This window comes from Pempheris klunzingeri, chromosome 12 (assembly GCF_042242105.1).
Source record: "Pempheris klunzingeri isolate RE-2024b chromosome 12, fPemKlu1.hap1, whole genome shotgun sequence".
NCBI classification, from domain to species: domain Eukaryota; kingdom Metazoa; phylum Chordata; class Actinopteri; order Acropomatiformes; family Pempheridae; genus Pempheris; species Pempheris klunzingeri.
In genome coordinates this window covers 21,364,471-21,376,926 of record NC_092023.1, presented here as the reverse complement: position 1 = coordinate 21,376,926, position 12,456 = coordinate 21,364,471, and the positions used below count along the sequence as shown (strand labels likewise).

The following is a 12,456-nucleotide window of genomic DNA, read 5'->3' as shown; positions in this document are numbered from 1 at the left end:
AAACAAAAGGTGAACGTGCTTTTGAAGCCTTCCTTCAGACATTAGATCTCCAGTCTCAGGTCTCAGGTTTTTTAGGTCTCAGTTGATGATTTTAAAAAGCAGCTGAAAACATTTATTCAACCTCGCCTCCTGCTGTCTAATGCTCATGGGATATGATTGGGGTGTTTTGGTGTGTTTTTATATCTGTTCATTCTCATGGCTGATTGTTTCTTTGATCGTTTTTATGATCTTATTTATGATTTTATCATATTTATTGTTTTTATTTTCTTTTACTCCTGTAACTTTGTTCTGTGAAAAGTGCTACACTATATAAACTTTACTTACTTACTTGCTTAGTTACAGTTATGGAAGTAAGTTTAGGTATCATCCTTATCAGTTCTGGATTATAGTCTAAGTATACCTTTGTTCTTTTTTCTTTAAGTTTGTATTTTGCAGAATCAGAATCAGAATTCTTTTTATTGTCATTGTTCAAAGAAAGCACAACGAAATAGCAGCTTTCGTAGGCAGTGCAAAACAACAGGAAGACGAAATAGTGCAAAAGACATAATATTAAAAAGCAGTGTGTGTTGGAACCTCTGTTGAAGAAACAACACTGTCACGCAAGTATTAGAATGGGAATAAACTTAACATCATGTGACATAATTTACATGATACTGTCATGTGCTAATGGTGCAGGGAGGGGTGTGGTGGGGGGCCTGGTTGAGGAGAGGTTTGTGAGTGAGGAGAAGGACTTTGAGCCAGTGGAGGTTCTGGAGGATGGGGGGAGACATACACTACTCACAAAAAGTTAGGGATATTCGGCTTTCAGGTGAAATTTCAGGATGAACCTAAAATGCATTCTAACCTTTCCAGGTGAACTTAATGTGACCTTCTCTAAACTTTTGAATGCACATGTCCAACTGTTCAGTGTTTCAGTACTTTTTGCACAAGTTGCTGTTCTCTAACAAGAAGCTTAACAGCAACATTCACAACAGGTTTGATCCATGAATCGACCAATACATTTCCTGCTTCAGTTAGAATTGGTATTTAAACAGTCCTTCTCATCATGCTGTTCACATTCTGACATCATGAGACCAAGATGACACCTAACAGTTGATCAGCAGCACCTCGCCATTGCGAGGCTTCAAACAGGAAGTCCTCAGACGGAGGTGTTCACTGAGCTTAGAGGGTCACAGAGTGTCATCAGGAGGTTGTAACAGTGATACAGTGACTGGAAGAGTCACAGAAAGGAGAGGAGTGGACGTCCTTTGGCCACATCCCAATTTGTTGAGACATTTTTGCTGTGGTATACCCACCACTGTTGTTAGATTTTCTTCAAATACATTGTTTAAGATGAATAAAATTACCATTGCATGCTGCTACTTAAATGCCCTACTTTCATGATATAATATCACTGTAGCATTAACTTTTTACATTTTCCATATATTTCACCTGAAAGTCGAATATCCCTAACTTTTTGTGAGTAGTGTAATCAACGGAGTGAGTGTGGGTGAGCAGGTGAGTTCTGGAAGAAACAAGCTGTGTTTCTGAGGTAGAAAAAGGCCGTTCTGGTGATCTGGTTATGTTGTTCAGAGGAGAGGTTACTATTTAAAATGACTCAAAGGTTGTGGATGTGTGGGGAGGGAGACAGAGTGGAGCTATGAATGCTTTCACAGTTGTTTAGATAGCAACAACAGTCAGGTACAAAAAGATTTCTTCAGCTCACCCTTCAGATGCATGCTGGTCCTACACATTTCTGTCTGCTGTATATCAACCTGAGGTACTATGTAGTTTCTCACCAGTGAAAATACAGTAACATATCTTTTATAGAGATAAAATATGTATTAAATATAATATATATTATTTTATTATTATAATAATAAATTGTGTCAATAAAATAGAAAAGTGGCAGATTTGGAAATCTGGAACACGTTTTTTTGTTAGGCTCATATGATTGTTTGGATGATGCCAACAGCATAAATAAAATAAAATTAGATTGAATTCAATTCAATTTAATTCAGCTCTTGCTTGTTTGCAGTGTTTCCTGCAGCCTCATAATCATAATAATCATAATCAATAACGGAGACAGTAAGTCCCTTACATGAACTTCTGTGGTTGGAATCATTTAGCCATTATCTCATTATCTTTATTTACCAGGCAGTGAGAAGACAGAAAGAAAGAAAGAAAGAAAAGGAATTTATGTATTGAAATTAAGATAAAAAGCACTATAAGAGCACATAAGATAAATGTGAATGTTCTCTAAAAACATGAAATCTCAACAGTTTGAGAGTAATTTTGACCCTAAATGATGATGTTGTGACGTGCGACCGTGAACTGCACCCCCATGTGATCATCATTGTTTGTGTCACATGTATGAAATTCTCTCTCACTTACTCTCTTCATGCAACCACCTTGGCTGAAATGAAAGAAGACGCCATCACTATTGCTGTCACCACCTAATTGTTGAAGGATCAGACCCACGGTAACCTTTGAAGTGAAACACCTCAGAGAAAGACCTGACACAAGCTGCATGCAGACGTTTTAATCAGCCCCACATAGCCTTCAAAGAAGTGCAAGTTATGACTGCAATCTGCCCGTCTATGACTCATCCACAACTTCAGGGAGTATTTATCTAAAGCAGAGGAAAGTCTACCTGGCTACAGGCTCAGGACTGAAGTCTAAATTACAGGGCACGCTTGCTGAGAGGGATGCCAGATTGGCAGTTTCTTTGCTCTCAGCTGCATGAGGATTATACACAGCTGCACATACAGTAGTCAGGAGTAAGCAGTTAGACCGTTAGAATGAATCAGGGTGTGTTTTATAATGGAATGAATTACAACACTAGACTCTCTTCACAGCACACATTTTGACTTGTCTAGATGGGACAAGCACAGGTGGAATTATTAACGTTCATGATGTTTGTATAGGTGATTTTACTTGTCCTTTACTTGTGTTCACCAAAGTTATTTTGGCGCTTTCAAGTTTTTCAATTCAGGTTAGTTTCTGTTAGTTTCCAAGACACACTTGCTTGTTTCTGTTTGTTTTTTTAACTTTATTTTTCAGGACAGCACAGTTCAAGACAATTTTTTACAACTGTTTTTTCTCCCTTTTTTTCAAGGATAGAAATAAAGAAAAAAGAAAAGCAGAACAAAAGAAAACCACGAGGGGCAGTTCTTACTCGTTATTTTGCAAGTGGTTAACAAAAAGGTCCACACAGTCAGTTTATTCAGCTTCAAGCTCCTTAAACGCTGTCCATTTCCTCTATTTTTGATGAAAGGTAGACATTTTCAGCCTCAAGTGGTAAGTTAGTCTTTCCATGGTATAAATTTCGTCCATAATGTCCAACCAATGTCCAAGTAACGGGCGATCAGTTTTCATCCAACTCCTTGTGATGACCTTCTTACATGCAATAATCAAGACCTTGAATAAATAAATATCCCCTTGTTCTATTACTTTCTCAGGTATGGCTCCCAAATACATGATTTTGGGGTCTCTTTGAATACTATAATGCAGGATTTTCCCCAGAGTCTCACTCACTTCGTCCCAGAAAGGTTGTATCTTTACACATGACCAGAAAATATGAGTATGAGTGGCGTCTCCATGGCCACACTGCCTCCAACAGTGTTGTTTGTGTCCAGATATTTACCAGTAATGTGTGGTGTCAGAAAGGAGCCAGTTAAATTCTTCATCCAAAAAGACACCAATTTTGTGAATTTCTGTTTTTAATGTTTAAAAATGTTAAGCAGTTCAGAATTGGTTTTGCAATATAAACACAACACTTTGTAGAACTCAACTCAACCACTGTGAACTTTCTAGAAATAACGGCCTGAGACACTAAGTCATTGTTTTGAGAAAGTGTCTAATTATTTGAGATAGTAAGTCATTGTAAGAATGTTTCTCTTTATTTTGAAATATTAAAGTCATTATTTTGAGAGTTTCTCATTATTTTGAGATACTAAGTTGTTATTTTGAGAATTCGTCTCATCTTTTATAGTTACTAAGTTATTACTTTTGAGATATTAAGTCATTACTTTGTGATATTAAATCATTACTTAATCATTATTAAAGTTATTAATTATTTTGAGATACTAAATTATTATTTGAGGAATTAAGTCCTTATTGTGAGATACTTAGCCATTATTTTGAGCTATTATGTCATTATTTTGATAATGATTATTATTAGAATGGCTCCCATGTCCCAGCTTTAAGCCATGACTTGAATGCATCATGAGACGTGTCTCATTTCCCAGCTTCCTCTGCACTTCCGGCTCCGTCTCCACCGCAGGAGTGACAGACGGAACGAAAACAAAATGCGATAGTTTAACTTCACGGAGGAGCTGTGTTCAGTGACAGCATTTCTAACGCTTCACCGACCGCTTATTTAAATGTCATTTCTTTGTACCCGACGCGCGTAGCATTAATAAGAAGCAGCCATGTTCTCTCCCACTAACGGAGATTTCACGTTCGTCTCTTCAACGGAGGCTGAAGGTAGGCTGCTCTGCAGCTAGCAGGCCTTAGCTAAAAGAGCTAACCACTTCCCTGTTTACGTGCTTTAAGTCGTCTTAACGTAGCACAGTCACCCAGGTACACATGCAGCCAGCTCTAAAGTAGTGCTTGTAGCTCCGTGTGGGCCGACACTGCTATGAGGACTAACGTGAGTTAAACGGGCAAGCTGTCGTTACGAAGTACTTTAGTCCTGATACGTGTCGTCCATGGACGGAGCTACAAAACTGGATGCTTTATTGGATCTTGATCAAAGAACCAACATTACAGGTTTAATCAATTTAGTTGTCACTCTTATGTTAATCGGAAACAGTTAATCTATTATCAGTATCGATGAACTGGTTTGAGTATTTTTCTTTATTTAAAAGTTTAAAGTTCTTTGATTTCACATTCTGAAACGTGAACATTGGCTGGTTTCTTTCCACCTCTGAACATCTGTGGGTTGTTGACTAAACACGACATCTGAGGATGTCAGCTTTGGGAAACACTGAGTGACATTTTCCTCCTTTTTCAGAATCAGTTTTTCAGTATTTCAGAAATAGACACTCAGGAAAACAAGGACAATAAAGCTGAATATAAAATGAGCATAAACATTAAATTATACGCACATACTTGCACAGACATGACCATGATGATTGCACACCATGTAATTGCACAGAGAAATTACACAGTGACAAAACAATAAATAGGAAGTATAGCCTGAGATTAAAAGAGCAAAGTAGCAGTGGTGTTGTTAGTGGTGGGTGATGGTGACAGAGACGGCAACAGTGCTACATGTGTAAGGGGATTTAATATAATGTACATCAGAGCAAGGCCAAGTAGATGTTACTAAAATGTAAGAAAAACAGCAGCTGAGTCAGTAACACACACAATGTGATGAGAAGTGTGGAGGGCTGAGGCTTCAAACACAGAGAGGACTTGTGGAAAAGTATGATTTGTCTGCAAGAATGCATCATGTTGAAGCAACTACTCGCTTGAGCTGAGTTATGTTTGCTTTTATTGTCAATTAAGCCAACGATTTCTTCAAGATTTCTTTAATTTGTTGATTGCATTTTAAGTCTATAAAACCAAACCCAGACAAGATTCAATTCACAGGAAAAAGCAGCTCATACAATTAAAAAGCTGAAACCATCAAATGCTTTTTAGTTTTTGCTACAAAATGACTCTGTTATCTGTAATGTTCTGTTGATCGGTAACTAATTGTTTCAGCTCTACTTTTACTTAGCGTTTTTCTACTCAAAGTCTCAATGATGTTTCCTCAAAAAGGAATGAATCTGCTGGAATTAAAACTGTGCCGTCATAAAGTTGGGGGATCTGCGAGAGATAGATTTAAAAACAGACATTCGTGTGTTAATAGGTGAAATGCCCTTTTAAGGTTGGTGCATTTGAACTAAGACTGTTGAGCTCTTTTTTGGCTGCATCATGATTAAGGACCGATGCAGAGTGGTAGTCCATCAGGCCTTTTCTGCAGTATGTGAATACAGTGTTCAAACACTCATCCTGTGTCTGCAGTGTTTACATCCTGGTACTGTTTAAATGTCCAGTGCCACACCTGTCAACCATCACTTGGTTTTCAAACAAGCCTGTTCCCTCACAGAGCTCAGCGGCACCATCAGTGCCCCGGACATAAAGCTAAACATGGGCGTTGACGGCGGAAAAGACCCGTACGCCACCACTTTCCTGAGGCAGCGAGGCTACGGCTGGCTGCTGGAGGTGGAGGAGGACGACAGCGAAGACATCAAACCTCTTTTGTGAGTAGATGCTGCGCTGGCCATGTTTTTAAAACTTTTATCAGACCTTTATCTGTTTTTCAATAAAAGCTCAACTTTTGTCAAATGTCATGTGTTCCCAGCCAGATGGTGGATTATTATTATTATTACAGTGGAAAGCACATATATAGTGATCATGGTTACAGTGAACAACAGCTTTAATGGGTTAAAAAGCTTGGGACAGAATCAGTCCTGTACAAATGGTCCAGCAGGAGAAATAGGTTCCCATGTACCTGCATGCCATTTTTTTCTAACCTGTTTTTCCAGGTGCCTGTAAGACGTGCCTTTATTTTAGGACGAGCCTTATTTTTATAAAAGAGAGCCCGTTTTGCTTTTATCATAATAGATCACAACAGAATATAGTAACTTTCACCAATTTTACAAAGGCCATCACAAAAAAATGATCAGACCCTGATCTCAGTGTGATGATGCGGCAGAGTAAAACATCCCGGTGTGGTAAGAAGTTGGCAGGTTGTGTTGTTAACTGATCAAGAAGAAAGAAGCCACCTGAGTGGCGCTTTGGTTGCGCCATGAATGACACACTTCCTTTGTGCCATAAATCAAGGCTTTGTCCTCCCAGGAGATCGTACCCAGTTGCAAACAGAATTACAGAGTGAAAGAGAGGCTTATAGGGAACAAATCTATTTTTTGGAATGTCCCTTTATTGTTTTCAGGTTCATGGAAGCCAATAAGGGGAGAAAAGAACGTGGGCTGGTGTGAGCCACACATGATACAGAGCAAGGCTTTTTTTTTTAACTTTTCCAAAAATTATCCTTCTTTCTTTAGGAATTTCTTCTGGAGAAGAGTGTAGCCCCAAAAATTCTGAAAATGGTCAACCGATGAACCACCACGCTGCCATTCCATTCCATCCAATCCAATTCAATTCACTTCAGTCGTTTTATTGTCATATGTACAAGTTTGACCACACAATGAAATTCTTGCTTTGCCCTTTCACCTTCAATACCACTTCAGGATAAAACAATAGGTAGACAAATAGATGAATAGAAAAAGAAAGGAGATAAATAAACAGTAGCTATACAAGTAAAAACACGGCGTTGAAGAGTGGAGTGAGCAAACACGTGTGCCACAGTGGGCGCCATGTTGCCATACCCAGAAGCCCCTGTATGAATTTAAATTCTAGTGTAATTTCCAGGAAAATTCCTGCCAGGATCTCAAATTGATAGTCCTCGCCTGACCCTGCCGAATATCTTCCAGTCATCCTCGGGTATACCTAAGCCCTATTCCCTCTCCCATTTCTGTTTAGAATCACTGGAGTTTGGTGGTCTTTATATATTCATGATTGAACATGTTTATTGTGTTAAGGCTTATATGCACCAGTGAATATAGTGGCCAAGTTAGGTTCACTGTCCTCTGTTTATTTGATTTCTTTACTAAAGTTGACTGACCTGGAGACATCTGAAGAAATCTTTTCTCCCAAGGTTGTAAACATTTGAAGGTGGCCAAAAGACATCAAGCCACTGTCACTGTCTACAGAGCAGTAAGCTGTTACACCCATGTGCCCATTGCCTAAAGTGCATATCATATTTTTATATATATGTGTTATAGATTGTACAGCATAGAATTCAGAATGCAGGCTTCGAACCGCCCAGTCAACAGAGGGGGCTGTTGTTCAGGACATGGCATTGTCGATCTGGCTATTCATTCATGACAGCTCACACAGTGGCTGCTACAACATGTGAACATATACACATGTGTTACTCACATCCACTTTGTGCGTCTTCATCATCAACTTCACCCTAACCCTAATATTATGGGAATTTCTGATGAATAAGTGTTTTAAAGGGTAGGGCTGGGCATTTAATCTAAAACGTATCAAAACCAACATTGCATTTAATTCAAATCACTATGTCTTACTGATATATTCCATCACACAGGCTGCCACCTACCCCTGTAAGTACTCTAACCCTGTTGGCCATAGTGCTCGCCCATCACAGTGGGCTGTGTGGGTTGAGTATGCATTGCTTAGTGCAGGTGTACCTTTGCAGCAGTAAAACATAAATGTAACAATGTGTGTGAGTAAATAAATAGTATAGGACCCAGAAGAACAACCTGCTGAAGGAGTCATGAGGTAACACTCCATCACAAGATGTTTTTAGCTGTGCAATAGATGTGACTCAGTCATTGGTTCAGTGCAATAAATGAGGATGGAGAATGTTGTGCACAGGTGGTCGTAGGCAGCCCTATTAAAGGGTAAGTCCACACTGAATCAGAGGGCACCAGCAATAGATGAACACTAAACAAACATGATTCATGTAATGCCACACCCCGATCAGCAGCAGGTGCTGCATCTGACTTCAGTAAAAAGATGTTACTGCAGTCATATTTGTTGCTCTTATGTCTTTTTCTTTTGCAAAGGGATTGAATACATTGTTTTCTCAGGGAGGAGCTGGACATTGACCTGAAGGACATCTATTACAAAATTCGGTGTGTGCTGATGCCAATGCCGTCGCTGGGTTATAACCGGCAGGTGGTCAGAGACAACCCAGACTTCTGGGGCCCTCTAGCAATAGTGCTGCTCTTCTCCATGATCTCCATCTATGGGCAGTTCAGGGTGAGTAGGACACAGTGTGACACCACACCACAGTATCATCTGCTCTTCTGAATGTTTCACACACTGTTCTGAGTATCGTCTGTTCTTTTCCACCTCAGGAAGTTAAAGCATAACACAGGTATTTTAAAACCTGGGCCTGGTTTTACATAGTTTGGGTTCAAAATGACTGGAGAGTGCAATGGTCTACTGAATTTGGTCAGAAAAAGTGCTTATATTAGCTACTGACAGGCTCACATCAGTTACTTTGTTTGTGTCACTGTGTGTTAGAGAAATGTTGTGTTGGATCCAAACTAACCAAAGTCACACAATGGCACAACCAAATGAACTGATTGAGTCAGCAGTAGACCAGCACCTCAGTGTTCTGCAAAGTCAAATGTCAGTGGAGTCAGGTGTCCTCAAAGAGAGCACTATCACAGCTGTTTCTGCTTAAACAATAGGAATCCTTTCTGTAACGCTGTCAGAGAAATCTATATCCTCGGAGAAATCCTCAGGTGCAAACTGCCGACCACAAATGCCAGGCTAATTACTGCCCGCTCATAAAGCGTTGGCCAATATAGGCCCCAATTTAGTTCCAGGGACTCTCAATGCATACAGATAGCAGTTAAGGCAGAATCTCTGATATTAGAGACACATTATGCTCCTGCAGTGGAAAATGATCCAAGATAGAAACTTATGAATACTCACCTGTTCAATCAGAATTCATTTCAAGACATATATTTGTGTAGCTGCTCTTTAGTACATACACAAGATTAGTTATGTGGACAGTATGGTGAGGATGTCACAAAGTGGCTGTAACAGTTTTCAGTGTTGACACTAAGCCGTGCTCTTCTTTCTCAGGTTGTGTCTTGGATCATCACCATCTGGATATTTGGATCACTAACAATCTTCCTGCTGGCACGTGTTCTGGGTGGTGAGGTAAGTGCAGCTGACACCTAGTCATCTTCAGAAACCAGTCAAACACAGTCAGACGGGACTCAAACTTGTTCTTGTAAAACAAACCTTTTCTTATAGAGTCCTGTTGTTCCTCTGAGCAGGTTTCCTTCGGCCAGGTCCTCGGAGTGATTGGATATTCCCTTCTTCCTCTCATCGTTATAGCCCCATTGCTCTTAGTAATCGGAGGCTTCGAGGTGGTTTCTACACTAATCAAAGTGAGTCAAAGACCACACATTAACAAACAGTGTCTGTAAAGGGATTCACTTGTAAAAGCGTTATAGCCAATAATGTGTCATGTGTGTCGTCATTATTGCCTTCTGCATTGCATTGTGGGATATGGATGCCAGTATAGTATCCATTGCTTGCAGAATGTAATAGTTCCCTATTAACCATGTGCACCTCCTGTCTTGTTGGTTTCATTAAAAGGTTTCAGACATAGTAAAACATCTCAGACTGTTTCAGCGTACTAAATAGCATGTTAGTCTGGAGTTTGAGAGGTGGCCTTTGCTTTAAACTGGACGCAGACCTAGGACCAAAATAAAGCCATGTGGTGTCTACAGGTTAATTATTTACAGAGGTGAATTCTCAAGGAGCCAAAGAATTAGCCAAATGTAAGATTGCTTGTAAGACTGATATTAATACAAACTATCTCTGCCATAATCACAACCATATACCATCAGTGTGTTCACACCCAAAACTTGATAGAGGACCTTTAGCAAGTGAAAGATTATCAGGGCTATCAGGATCACCATCAATAGTGTAGTGAGTCCACACACAAGGACAGATCCTGTCTTTGGGCTGAGATGATGGCTACGGTTGGTAAAATAATTCACAATAATCCAGAGCTAGATAAAGCTCTCACAGTGTGACCTCCTTGAAATGATGTGTCATGTGATACTTGTTAGACAGAGATATGATGGATGAATATAATGATGCTTTGTTGTCTGATCTTCCAGCTGTTCGGAGTGTTCTGGGCTGCTTACAGTGCTGCTTCGCTGCTCGTCGGAGATGAATTTAAAACGAAGAAGCCCCTTCTAATATATCCCATTTTCCTTTTGTATATCTACTTCCTGTCACTGTATACCGGTGTGTGACCGGATCAGTTAAAACTGTGGACCTTTTCATGGACAGTGACCCTGGAGCATGGGGGGAAAAAGGCAAACTATGGAACCAGGATTTTTTTTAAAAAAGCTGTTAATTTCTTTTTTAACTCTGTTAAATTCTAGATGTTGGGGATGTTGGGAATATATATATATATCTCACTGTATATAGTTTTGTCCCTTATGTCTCTGGTTAATAAATGCATATGCTTTTACAGCTTAAACTTCAGTATGCAGAGTTGTCACTAGTGCAATACAGTCCCCATAGTCCTGCATTTATTTAGCTGACAGAGCAGGAAATAGTTGCATCCTATTGATTTTTCTTGTTTGTTTTTAACTCTTTGTCCCACTAAAACAGTGGCGCCAAATATTTGTGTGTATGTGCTCAAGGACGATTTTGAGAAAAGAGGCCGCTCCACACAGAGATTGTTGAGCACAATATTCTTTATTGTAATGCACTGTAATGTACAATGACAAGTGTGAATTGATGCTTTTTATTTTTCACAGACTTATTTTCTTAATTTATGCTTTCAGAAGCAGGTCAACTGGGGCAGTTGGAATGATATAAACCATTGTTGACTAAATGTGGCACCTTGTTTTCCCACCCCTGTGTCCTGTCAGCCAGCCATTTAGTGCAGGAATATAATCGTTTGATTAATAATTGCAGTAAATTAATAGTTAATTGTCATTTAAACATCTGGTATTTCCTGACTGCTTACTGCGTTTTATACAGTTAACACAGCTGCTGACACTAATCTGTTCTGTGGTGTTGCACATCAGGGTGGGTCCACCCACATTGGTAGGGTCAGAAATAGCTGTATCCTAATTCCATAATACATAAGTCATTCTATAGATTTTAAGTATATAATGTGACACTGGAAACTAACCAAACATGTACAGCACACTCACACATGCTCAGTGAACAAGTCCACACCCAACAAGCTGATGTTAAAGCAGGTACAGTGTTGACCATGTTCACCATTATAGTGTTGTGTGTTCACATACTGACATTTGCACAATACAGCTGAGGCTGATGGGAGAGTGAACACTTGTCAAGATGTTTTGACAGAGGTCAACCTGGAGATGCTACAGGAAAAGTCAATAGATGAACCAAGTCAGTAGGATTCATCTTCTAGGAAATATTAATATCTGTAAGAACATCTAGTAGTTGTCCAGTGTGGTCCAACAGACTACCATCCTTAAAGCCATGCTGCTAGCTTAAAAACTCCACCATTATGGACCAAAACAATACCTCAGTGCTGTCTTCCAGCGTGATGTGTGTGACCAGTCTGCACATCTTTCAGTTCCACTGGACGGGTTGCTTTGAATTCAGCGCAAAGCTGAATTTTGTGGACACATCAAAAACAAGTGGTGGAGCGGAATATGAGTAACGCAAAGTCCAAGTGATACTGCATGTTTTATCTGGTCTGCCCCAGCATACATATCTAATGATTCCATGGCATGTCCTGTGCTCTGTTCTGAGGAAGCAAAAGGGAGACATTTGTATTCAGATCTGTTGGTTTTACGAATGCACTTCTCATCTGTGTTCTAACCTCAGACGGCCTGTGCAGATGGAGAGCTTTGCATCGAACATGAACAT

General features: G+C 39.7%; 1 protein-coding gene across 1 annotated transcript; it reads left to right on the top strand.

The window, feature by feature from the left end:
* Positions 1 to 4,255: 4,255 nt before the first annotated feature.
* yipf4 (Yip1 domain family, member 4) lies at positions 4,256 to 11,550 on the top strand. Its single transcript, XM_070840915.1, has 6 exons — positions 4,256 to 4,467; positions 6,080 to 6,233; positions 8,652 to 8,823; positions 9,661 to 9,738; positions 9,858 to 9,971; positions 10,713 to 11,550. Exons 1-6 carry the CDS (start codon positions 4,413 to 4,415, stop codon positions 10,848 to 10,850), a joined length of 711 nt encoding a protein of 236 aa, XP_070697016.1. The 5' UTR covers positions 4,256 to 4,412; the 3' UTR covers positions 10,851 to 11,550.
* Positions 11,551 to 12,456: the final 906 nt, after the last annotated feature.

What these genes read in the sequence shown, in the direction of transcription:
- yipf4 (XM_070840915.1), top strand. Translation starts at nt 4,413, where the DNA reads ATGTTCTCTCCCACTAACGGAGATTTCACGTTCGTCTCTTCAACGGAG. An exon ending in CTCTTCAACGGAGGCTGAAG is followed by an intron (nt 4,468 to 6,079) that starts GTAGGCTGCTCT and finishes GTTCCCTCACAG; the next exon opens with AGCTCAGCGGCACCATCAGT. An exon ending in CACGTGTTCTGGGTGGTGAG is followed by an intron (nt 9,739 to 9,857) that starts GTAAGTGCAGCT and finishes TCCTCTGAGCAG; the next exon opens with GTTTCCTTCGGCCAGGTCCT.